Raw genomic sequence first — 12399 nt, 5'->3', positions numbered from 1 at the left:
AAAAAGAGCCATTCGGGGCCTTGTTACCAGGAAACAGAATAGAATAGAGGTTCATAAAGACATTTCCCAGTCAAAACCAAAATGGTACAGACATAGGGACTCACACCAGGTAAGCTGAATGATGTTTGAGTGTTTCTCCAACACGTAGGCCAGTGTGAGATCTGCTTTAACCACAGGCTGATTTTTTTTCTTTTTTTGCTTCCTTCTAGATCCAAGCATCAAAGCGGACATTAACAAGTGGCGGATAAAATTAGATAATTATTCGACCCAGGAACTGGGGAGAACAATCGTCTACCTGGATGGCACCACTCAGTCTTGCCGCTTTAGAGAATGCAACATGGGTAACCTGATTTGTGATGCTATGGTGAGTGATTCATGGAAGGCAGGGCCTTTGCCCAGGGAAGGAGGAGCGGAGGTGGTAAGAGGGAGGGAGACTGCGAGAACAGACAACCTAGTAGTTACAGAATTGAGGATTTTTAAAAATTAGGGCCCAGACAAATGCTTGGCATGGATTCAGGCTGAGTAGCTGCCTGAGCCAAACCAGCAGACCATCACATTATTGCTTTACAAGAACGGAAGTCTTCATTTCACGGTGTTTATCTTAGAGGTCTGAATTTTGGATGTTGCTTCCCTTTTGTAAGAGGGTTGGAATCTGCAAATCTGAAGAGGTAGACGCATGTGCTGGGGCCTAACGAGGCCGGGCTGTGTTTTACTGGTCTGTCCTCTTGGCCCCAGAGAACTAGGCCTTGTGTGAACCTCCTTCACAAGCAGCGAATGACCACACGCAGTTCCAGTGAGAACAGTAAGTCCTGTGGCCGAGCAGGGTCACACATGTCCACCTGCCTGGCCGTGGCGGCCCGGGTCAGACTCACCACACCCACGGGCATCCAGGGGGCACTCCTTTGACTGTGCTCAGCTCAGCACCTGGTGCCAGGGATGCAGCCACACTCAGTAAACATCTGCCAAGCAAACTACGACGTTCACACTTGCCAAGGTGGGGCCGGCGCTGGCTCAGCACCACGCAGTCGGCGCGAGGGAAGTAGGTCAAGAGAAGCCAGGGCGTGAGCGTTTCAGGAGGGCCTGGAAGGACACGCCCTGTGCTCACCTCACAGCAAGAGAACGATTCCGTTCTCCCCTCGGTGTCAGGAACACGTAGCCCAGCTGGCCCCAAGTCTCCCTCACCGCCTCCACCGTCATAATTTTTCAAATGAGGACATATTCATTTTATTTCTTGTAACTGAACATGTTATTGATAAAAGAAAAGTTAAGAATGAAATTGATTCTCCCCAGTTTCGGGAGGCTGTCCCTGAGTCTCCAAAATTGCCAACTTGGGAACTGGCTGGGGACCTAGACTTGGAAGCGGGGGCCTGAGGTTGGCCTGAGGTCTAGAGCTGAAAGGCCTTTCGGCCCAGACCTCTGGAGCAAGTGTGGGGCCTGCGCTGGGGAGGCCGTGGGAAGCAGTGCCAAAGGCTGGGCTGCCCCGGGCCCGGCCCTCCCACCCCAGGAGCCAGCTCTGATCGGGCCCACTGCCGGAGGAGTGCAGGGGTCTCCGGGGAGGGCCCAGAGCTGCTGGCTCCTTGGAATCTGACGTGCGACTGGTCACAGTATCTTAGTTGTTGTTCCTCAGAGTACAAATCTAGCTCTGACGAGTTGTACCTGAGAAAGCTCTGGGCCCACAGGAGCAGGGGAGAAGCAGCTTTACATCCTCAGTAGAGCTACGCAGATTCCTGGAACTGAGCCAAAGAAGAAGGCCCAGAATAATGTGAACTGATGCTCCTGTTGCAGATTAACAACAACCTCAGACATGCCGATGAGATGTCCTGGAACCACGTGTCCATGTGCATTATGAATGGAGGTGGCATTCGGTCTCCCATCGACGAGCGGAACAACGGTGAGCCCCCGGCCCGGTGCAGGGCCCCAGGCAGGGGCTGCCCTCACCCTCGGGCAGCCGCAGCTCGTCTGTGCTGCCCGCCACCCACCGCAGTGCCAGGCCCTTCGGTTGGGGTGTAACTGCCACTCAGGTCCACGCCCCGCCCTGTGAAGGGCACACTCACGCTTGTGTGCTCTCGGACACATTCGCACACCGAGGTTGCAGCCAGGGTTAGTGGAACCAGGCTTTTGCTAAACTTCTGACTCACAGAGCGAAACACTAATTGCTGCTGATTTATGCAAAATATCGACAGCCTCCTCCTTGATATCTGGAAAGAGGACAGAATTGCCAATCTGATATGCAGGCAAAAACATACACTGGATATTAGTGCGTTTACAGGTAGCCAGGATGACACCGTATGGGAAAGCAAACCAACTAGGCAGATATTCAAGACCCTCTTGTGGTCTTCCCTGACACGGTCAAAACCACGCACTCCGTGTATGCCCCAGTCTCCTCTCGTTGTCACACGGGGACAGGCGGCAGGGACACGCTGCCTGTCTGGAGGAGCTGAGCAGTGCTCACACCCGCTGCAGACCCAGCCTCAAGCTGGAGACCCAAGACAGAGCACAGGCTGCCTGGAGCCGGAGCCAGTTAGAAGTTCCCGCCGTCTTGCCCAGTGGTGGAGGAGAGCACGGCCAGAGGCCTCTCGATTCGTGCTCCCCCGCGGTGTCAGGAACACCCAGACGCAGCTGTGTGGTCCCAGCAGCCTCCCTGTGGCCCCCTCACCTCCTCCAGCAGCCCTAAAGGACGCTGGTCTTGGGGTGAGCTTGTTCTCAAGCTGTTTTCCTTCTTGCCTCATCCATGACCCCGCTCAGGCACCATTACCTGGGAGAACCTGGCTGCTGTGTTGCCCTTTGGAGGCACCTTTGACCTGGTGCAATTAAAAGGCTCCACCCTGAAGAAGGCCTTTGAGCACAGCGTGTACCGCTACGGCCAGTCCACTGGGGAGTTTCTGCAGGTGGGCGGTAAGTCACCTTCCAAGGTGAGGAGGAGTTTCCTTTTGGTTGGCTTAGCTCCCCCCTCACCGGGACCACCTGGCCAGGTTTGGATTTTCACACACCCAACACCAATGCATAGTCTTTCAATGGCTGTGGACTCCCAGACCACTGAGACTAGGTCAGGGTCAAAGCCACAGGGCCCTGAAAAGGAGCAGTATTTGCCAAGTCTGATATGGACATCAGATGGTCCTCTGCAGGAGCTGGCTGTCCAAACTCTAAGCAAGCAGCTGCCTTGAGGCCTAGTTTCTCTTAAAATCTTAGTGGTTTAAAATTCAATATTCTTTGTTAAAAAAACAAAACAAAAACAAAAACCCCCAAACCCCTTTCTAGTTCTATTTGCAATTGCCTGGAACCAGGCCGGGGTTCAAAGGAAGGCAGTGTCCAGTGGTATTAACAAGGATAAAATCTCTGGGAGGGCAGCTTGGATGAGACAGTAGAACACCTTGGTTCTGGTTCCACTGTGACCCGGGGCAAGTCCTCCACGTCACGAGGACCATCAGAAAACCTCCCTTATCTTGTTGCTGATGACTGGGTTCTTGGCCCATTGTAGAAAGAATTCAGAGATGGGATGCAGAGGTTAGGAAAGTAAAGTGGGGGGTTATTAAGGGATGGACAGTACACTCTCAAAGGGAGAGCGGGCAGGCTCAGGTGAGCGGCTGCTGAGTTTCTTTGGCAAGTTGGATACATAGAGTGTAAAAGTGAAAGGACGGACTGTTCGCTAGGGAGGGGCGTATTCCCTGATTTTCATCCCAACTCCGCCTTCCTGCAGGGAGGAGAGATATTTGTCCTTACTTAGTCTGGATCGGAAGTGTCACGGTGTCGGTGCGTGACGGGTGCTTCTCATCTACAAGGCTGATTTTATTGAAGTAAGGGCATAAGCAAAAGGTTACATTTGGACACTGGAGGTTCCTGCCTTTTCCCAACTTTGCCTCCAGGCCACTTGTCACCCCAAAATGTTTGACTCCATATCCACCCAGAGGTTCCTGCTTTTCTTTCTCTGCCAGGGACCCCTGTTGTTTACATGATGTAGTGATTCCTGGATCCTTTTTGCTCAATTCCTGCCATTTGGCCTGCGTCCCCCTTTTTCTGCTCGTATCTAGCTATCTGCCTGCTCTAACCAGCTCAGGGACTAACTCTAACCAGCAGTGAAAATGGAAGGAAAAGAAATGCTTCCCGAATAGCCAGGGACTTCTCAAATGCTTTCTTCAGTAATTAATTCCACAGTCCAATGGATTAATCTTTAATATTAGTAATCTTATTTGACTCTGACACCTACCCTGGCCTCATTTTTCAGACGGTAGGTGGTGGGCCCCACTTGAGGGGTGTGATTGCTTTGTTGAGCCTTCCCTCTGCAGAGCACCCCCACGCTGGGATCGAGGGGCTGCAGAGGGTGGCGGGCCCTGCCTGCTAGCCCAGACACGCTGCATTTTCCAGGAGAGCCGAGAGGGAACAGCGGGGGTTTGATGCCCCAGCACAGTACTGGGTAGTTGTATGTTTTGTGAAAGTCATCCAGGCCTGAATTATTACCATTTATTAGTCATCAAAATGGCAGCAGACATTCTGCGCCTCTCATTTCTCTCTCCCAACTAAGTTGCTAGACCAGTTAATTCAGGGTTTTTAAAAGGTGTGGTTTCTCCATGCAGGGTCACCCCTGCCCATTCTGGGCCAGAGCAGATTTTCCTCCCAAGAGTTCTCAGACCTCCCAGAAGGACTCAAGGAAAAACCTGACCAATTTAGGGTAGTTACAGTGTCACCTCAATGCTCTAGCTGAGGTTTCGCTCAAGTTCAAATTAAATGAAAACTAAGCCCAGTGCCCCAAATCCAGATTTGAACCAAAATCCCTTTCTTAGAAAACAGATTTCCCTTTGGATTCATAGACTCATTTCTTTTCTAGGAATTCACGTGGTGTACGATCTTTCCCGAAAACCAGGGGACAGAGTGGTCAAGTTGGATGTCCTCTGCACCCAGTGTCGTGTGCCCACTTATGAGCCGCTCAGGATGGATGAGGTGTATAAGGTGATCCTGACGAGCTTCCTCGCCAACGGTGGAGATGGGTTCCAGATGATAAAAGACGAAGCATTAAAACACGACTCTGGTAAGCACAAGCGTCCCTTCCCCTCCCTGTCCCAAAGGTACTCAAGACTAAACTGGTCCCAGGAGGGAGCTCCGCCCGATGCTGGGAGGGCAAAGCCAGAAACCACATCCACCCTGATTCCTTCCATCTTTGTTTTTGGGAAACAGGCGTGCAACCTGGGGGAATATTGCCCTGCCCCTCCCCAGCTCACGTACCTCTCCACCTAAGCCCAGGGAAAAAACATTTTTTTACATAAAAAGTGTTTTAAAACTCTTAAGTACATATAAATAGCTATTTAAATTGTGAAGTTTAAACGACTGTTGCATTTATAGGAAAACCTTACCTCTAGCACTTTAGGTTGTACGTGATAAACCATATTAAATCATCTAACCTTTTTTTAAAAATTTCTTGAAGTACAGTCAGTTACAGTGTGTCAATTTCTGGTGTACAGCACGTTAGAGTCATATATATACATATATTCATTTTCATATTCTTTTTCATTAAAAGTTACTACAAGACACTGAATATAGTTTGCTGTGCTATACAGAAGAAATTTTTTATCTATTTTTATATATAGTAGTTAATATTTGCAAACCACAAACTCCCAATTTACCCCTTCCATCACACCCCATTTCCCCTAGTAAACATAATATTGTTTACTGAGTCTCAGTGTCTATTTGTTTTATAGATGAGTTCATTAGTGTCTTCCCTTTATTTATTTTAGATTCCACATATGAGTGATATCATATGGTATCTTTCTTTCTCTTTCTGGCTTACTTCATGTAGAATGACAGTCTCCAGGTCCATCCATGTTGCTGCAGATGGCATTATTTTATTCTTTTTTATCACTGAGTAGTACTCCATTGTATAAATATACCACAACTTCTTTATCCAGTCATCTGTCAGTGGACATTTAGGTTGTTTCCATCTCTTGCCTATTGTATATAGTGCAGCTGTGAACACTGGGGTGCATGTATCTTTTTGAATTAGAGTTCCCAGGAGTGGGATTGCTGGATCATATGTTAAGTCTACTGTCAGTGTTTTGAGGAATCCATACTGTTTTCCGTAATGGCTGCATTTAATGATGGCCATTCTGACTGGTGTGAGGTGATACCTCATTGTAGTTTTGATTTATATTTCTCTGATAATTAGTGATATTGAACATTTTTTCATGTGCCTATTGGCCATTTGTATGTCTTCATTAGAGAATTGCTTGCTTAGTCTTCTACCCATTTTTGGATTGGGTTGTTTGGTTTTTTGTTATTAAGTTGTATAAGCTATTTATATATTCTGGAAATTAAACCTTTGTCAGTCACATTATTTACAAATATATTCTCCCATTCCATAGGTTGTCATTTTGTTTTGCTTATGGTTTCCTTTGCTGTGCAGAAGCTTATAAGTTTAAGTAGGTCCCATTTATTTTTGCTTTTATTTCTGTTCCCTGAGTAGACTGTCCTGGGAGAGCAATCCTGATTTATGTCAGAGAATGTTTTGCCATTGTTTTCTTCTAGGAGGTTTATCGTGTCTTGTCTTATATTTAAGTCCTTAAGCTATTTTGAGTTTATTTTTGTATATGGTGTGAAGGAGTGTTCTAACTTCATTGATTTACATGCAGCTGACTAGTTTTCCCAACATCACTTGCTGAAGAGACTGTCTTTTCTCCATTGTATATTCATGCCTTCTTGGTCAAAGATTAATTGACCGTAAGTCTGTGGATTTATTTCTGGGCTCTCTGCTCTGTTCCATTGATCCATATGTCTGTTTTTGTGCCAATACCACGCTGTTTTGATTACTGTAGCTCTGTAGTATTGTCTGAAGTCTAGGAGGGTTATTCCTGCAGCTTCATTCTTTTTCTTTAGTATTGCTTTGGCAATTCTAGGTCTTTTGTGATTCCATATAAATTTAGAATTATTTGTTCCAGTTCTGTGAAAAATGTCTTGGGTAACTAGATAGGGATCATATTGAATCTGTAAATTGCCTTGGGTAGTATGGCCATTTTAACAATATTGATTCTTCCAATCCAAGAGCATGGGATATCTTTCCATTTCTTTAACTCATCTTTAATTTCCTTAATGTTTTGTAGTTCTCCACATATAAGTCTTTGACCTCCTTAGTCAGATGTTTTCCTAAGTATTTTATTGTTCTCGAGCAATTTTAAAAGGGATTGTTTCTTTACTTTCTTTTCCTGGTATTTCATTGTTAGTATAAAGAAATGCAACTGATTTCTGTACATTAATCTTGTATCCTGCTACCTTGCCAAATTCTTTCATCAGCTATAGTATTTTTCGAGTGGAGCTTTTAGGGTTTTCTATATATAGTATAATGTCATCCGCATGTAGTGACAATTTTACCTCTTGTCATCCAATTTGGATTCCTTTTATTTCTATTTCTTGCCTGATTACTGTGGCTATGACTTCCAGTACTGTGTTGGATAGATATGGTGAGTGGGCATCCTTGTTTTGTTCCAGATTTTAGTGGGAAGGCATTCAACTTTTCACCATTGAATATTATGCTGGCTGTGGGTTTGTCATAAATAGTTTTTATTATGTTGAACTATGTTCCCTCTATACCCTCTTTGCTAAGAGTTTTTATCATAAATGGATGTTGAATTTTACCAAATGCTTTTTCTGCATCTATTGAGATGATCATGTGATTTTTGTCCTTTCTTCTGTGTATGTGGTATATATCTCATTGATTGATTTGTGTATGTTGAACCATCCTTATGTCCCTGGTATGAATCCAACTTGATCATGGTGTATGATCTTTATATGCTGTTGGATTCTGTTTGCTAACATTTTGTTGAAGACTTTTGCATCGATGTTCATCAATGATATGGGACTATAATTTTCTGTTTTGGTAGCGTCTTTCTCTGATTTTGGTATCAGAGTGATGGTGGCTTCATAGAATGGGCTTGGGGGTACTCCCTCCTTTTCAGTCTTCTGGAAGAGTTTGAGAAGGAGTGGTGTGAGTTCTTTGTATGGTAGAATTCCCCAGTGAGGCCATCTGGTCCTGGACTTTTGTTTGCAGAGAGGTTTGTTATTGCTGATTCTATTTCACTTCTATTGATCGGTCTGTTCAAATGATCTATTTCTTTTTGATTCAGTCTTGGACTGTGTATTTCTAAAAACTTGTTCATTTCTTCTCAGTTTTCCAATTTTTTGCCACATAGTTGTCCACAGTATTCTCTCATGGTTTTTTGTTTGTTTGTTTTTTTGTATTTCTGTAGTGTTGGTTGTAATTTCTCCATTTACCTTTCTTATTTTATTTGTGTCCTCTCTTTTCTTGATGAGCCTGGCCAAAGGTTTGTCAATTTTGTTTACTCTTTCAAAAAACCAGCTCTTGGTTTGATTGATTTTTTTCTGTTTTTTTTTTTTTAATCTCTCTTTTATTTATCTCCTCCCTGATCTTTATTATTTCTTTCCTTCTGCTGACTTTAGGTTTTGTTTGCTCTTCTTCTTCTAACACTTTTAGGTGGTAGGTTAGGTTGTTTATTTGAGATTGTTCTTCTTTTCTGAGGAAGGCCTGTATCACTATGAACTTCCCTCTTAGGACTGCTTTTGCTGCATCCTGCAGATTTTGTGTGGTTGTCTTTTCATTGTCATTTGTCTCAAAGTATTTTTTAATGTCTTCTTTGATTTCATCATTGACCCATTGGTTTTTCAGTAGTTCAGGTGTACAACATGATTTGGTATTTGTATCACTGTAAAATGATCACCACCAAAAGTCCAGTTAACACCTGTCACCTTACATGGTTACAAAAAATTTTTTTCTTTCTTATAATGAGGTTTTTTCAGATCTATTCTTGTAGCAACTTTCAAATATACAATACTGTATTATTAACTATATTCACTATGCTGTATGTTATATTACATCCCAAGAACCCATTTATTTTATAACTGGAAGTTTGTAAAACCTTTTGACCCCCTTTACCCCATTTTGAACCCTCACGTCACCCTACCCCTGCCTCTGGCAACCACCAATTTGTTCTCTGTATCTTAGCTTGGTTTTATTGTTGTTTACATCTATGTGAGATCGTGTGGTGTTTTTCTGTTTGAATTATTTCACTTAGCATAATGCCCTCAAGGTTCCATCCATGTTGTTGCAAATGGCAAGTCCATTCTTTTTTATGGCTTAGTAGTATTCCATTGTGTATGGAATCTTCTTTATTCATCCATTGATGGACATCTGTTTCCTTATCTTGGCTATTGTAAATAATGCTGCAGTGAACATGTGATGCATATATCTTTTTGAATTAGTATTTTCATTTTCTTTAGATATGTTAATTCTAGTTTTAATTTCTTCAGGAGCCTCCATGCTTTCTTTCATAGTGACTGCACCAATTTACATTCCCATCATCAATGGGTTCCCTTTTCTCTTCATCCTCACTGACACTTGATATTTCTTGTCTTCTTGCTAACAGTCATCTGTTGTGATTTTGATATGCATTTCCCTGATAATTAGTGATATTATGCATCTTTTCATGTGCCTGTTGGCATCTGTATGTCTTCTTTAGAAAAATGCTCAGATCCTCTGCCCATTTTTTAATCTGATTTTTTTTGACTATTGAATTGTATGAGTCCTTTATATATTTTAGATATTAAATCCTTATCAGATATATGATTTGTAGAATGGTATTTTTTTAAGTAAAATTCATGGGGAATTAGTATTTGTCAGTTCTCCTTCCTTTGGGATTTGAAGCCTCCTTTGTCTCACAAGCACTTATGTGAAAATGATTCCTGAACAGGCAAGGAAAAAAAAGAAGCTACTTTTACATCTTAACTGATTCTCTGATCCTCAGCCTACTTCCCTAATGTCTTTGCTCCAGTGTGGTTCAGCAGCAGTGATGTCAGCAACCTTTCTTGAGTCATCTCCAAGCTGAGACAACTCTTTTCCCCTGCAATTATCCAATATTGGACAATGGGCACATTTCACACTTGAAACATGAAAAAGCAATCAGATTCTTTGCACTTACGATCACCATTGTTCTTGTCTTCTGTGACACTTTATCTCTGCTTGTGAAAGGAATATTTTCCTTCTTATAATTACAAAGGACTTTAGAATAATACATTCGTTTTCCTCCTTACTATTAATTATTATTTTTTCTGTAGGTAAAATAATATACGTGTTTTTCTAGGTGACCAAGACATCAGCGTGGTTTCTGGATACATCTTAAAAATGAGAGTAGTTTATCCAGCAGTTGAAGGTCGGATCCAGTTTTCTGCAGGAATTCATTGCCATGGAAGTTTTTCTCTAATATTTCTTTTAGTTCTGGCAATGATCATTGTTTTATACCAGTAGCCTCCTTGCCATCAATGGAACTGCATTTTTTCTCAAGTGAGGCTCCAGTCTGCCTTTTAGGAACTGGTTTTATGATGACGAAGACCATCCTTGCAGTCTCCCAGAAGCTGAGCTTAGAGGGTTGTAAATGAAGACATTGACATCAAAACTCAGGATCAGCAACGTAGTGAATACACAGGAAAAAAAAATGAAAATGGACCCTATGAGGAGAATGCCAACCATCTTTAGTTTACGTATGTAAATTTTAATAAAATTTTATTAACAATTTTAAACCATGCACATTTTTTTCCTATATATCCATTCTAATCCAACAAACAATGTATGCTTACATAGAACTTTATCATTTACGTGGGCGTTTTCAGCACATTATCTTATTTGATGCCCGTAACTTTCTTTGCAAGACAGGTATTGTTCTTCTCATTTGACAGATGAGGAAACGGAAGCTCAGAAACAGTTGACTTGTTCAAAGCCATACAGCTAAAAGGGACTGGTCCCAGACCTGCACCTAGTCCTTCTGACCTCAGTCCAGCGCCCTTTCAACTATATGCAGGAAATGTTCAGGATGACACTAATGGTCTCCTGGCTTTGTAACTATCAGTAGTCCCAAACTCATGGGTGACAAGCCTCTGCTGTACTCCTAGTCTCTATTTGTTTCCTTTTTAGCTCGGGCTGTTGTAGCAAGTTTAACAGACATGGGTGACATTCTCTCTTGCCTTGTGCCTTTGATGAGTCAGAGGACAAATGGTGCAGAGGACTAATGGGAGAAGCCAGAAGCTGCAAAAGGCAGTCAAGGGGCAGGGAGAAAGGGCGGGAGAAGCAGGACACCCAGGACCAACCTACAGTACATCTGATTTGTTAAACAGATGCTTGCTAAGGAGCAGCAGCAGAGTGCCTGGCATGGGCTTCTGTCAGTTCTCCCTGTGTTCCTTCCTCCCTCCTTCCTAAGGTGAAGGTGTCATGAGAAGGGGTAATTTTAAACCTGCACCTGTCTCTCCCCAGCAAGATGCCAGTGCTGTACTTAGTCCAGACACATACGCTGACTCCACCCCCTCCCCCAGTTATGGAAAATCCAGAGGGGATTGAGTTTTTTCTTAGTGGTATACGTAACTGTGAAATCAGCTCTGTCTCCAAATCTGAACAATCAGTCATGCTAAGTCATCCTCAAGATAAGAGGACTCTTGCCTGAGAGTGGGCCCCTCTGGGTGCTCAGGAAATACCCAGACTGATCCAATAAATGATCTATGTACAAAGAACAAATACCTGTGGGACCATGTGAGCCTGCCCATCACTGTGTGAGTGATTCAACAAATAATGGGAGCCTCACCCTAAAAAATAGCGAGCAAACAGCAGCTAAAGGTTTGAAGAGGGGGTAAGTTTGTTTTTTAATGTTTACAAATATTATGTACCCTTGATACAAAATGTACTTTTAAATTTCACAGCCTCTTTATGAAGGATGTTGCAGTAAAATAATGCCCTAGGTTCTATGCATATACAGACTGGCTGTCAATCAACAAATGTCAATAAGACTGTAAGAAGCAAATGTCAGTAAGACTGCATTTGGGGTATATGTTTTTATGCTTGGCCAGTAAAATAGGGTAAATCCTACTGAAGGACAAATTTTTAGAGAACATTTCTGTAAGTTTTCTAAATATGTGTGCATGTATTGTGCAGTGGTTTACAACATGACCTAAAAACAGTTGGCAATTTTAAGTTCCAAACAATAAAATTGAAAATATGCTCTTTCTCTTTGGTAGTTATTTCTTCTCTCAAGCAAATGCCTACAACCCAAGACAATGACTGAAGGGAAACTCGTTGACAGTTTATCACTGGCATTCTAAGCCCCTTGCCATCTGGTTACCCTCCATATCCCCCTTCTCACCCAAAAACTGAGACTAAAACTGCATGCAAGTTTTAGGTAGGAAAGAACAGTAAACAAAGGATATTTGAAGTAAGGCTACTAAATTTTATGGCTTTTATGTATAGAATCTGTTTTGAAGCCAATAATCATTTCCTAAAAATAAAAGTGTTCAAGTTATACAGTGTTAGGGATTTTCATTAATTTATCTGAACTGGCTGTGCATCTAAGAATCTTCCTCAGT

General features: G+C 43.0%; 1 protein-coding gene across 1 annotated transcript in view; it reads left to right on the top strand.

Moving 5' to 3' along the window:
• NT5E (5'-nucleotidase ecto) overlaps positions 1-12043 on the top strand; it is a 48733-nt gene extending 36690 nt beyond the window's left edge. Inside the window, exons 5-9 of the mRNA XM_010980261.3 lie at positions 210-364; positions 1786-1891; positions 2746-2895; positions 4823-5023; positions 10137-12043. Coding sequence (XP_010978563.1) covers positions 210-364; positions 1786-1891; positions 2746-2895; positions 4823-5023; positions 10137-10300 — 776 coding nt within the window. The 3' untranslated portion in view covers positions 10301-12043. The remainder of the gene's footprint in view (positions 1-209; positions 365-1785; positions 1892-2745; positions 2896-4822; positions 5024-10136) is intronic.
• The last annotated feature ends 356 nt before the right edge of the window (positions 12044-12399 follow it).

The sequence above is a fragment of the Camelus dromedarius genome, chromosome 6 (assembly GCF_036321535.1).
Source record: "Camelus dromedarius isolate mCamDro1 chromosome 6, mCamDro1.pat, whole genome shotgun sequence".
Taxonomy (NCBI): domain Eukaryota; kingdom Metazoa; phylum Chordata; class Mammalia; order Artiodactyla; family Camelidae; genus Camelus; species Camelus dromedarius.
Note: the sequence above shows the minus strand (reverse complement) of the source record. Positions and strands in the feature narration are given on the sequence as shown.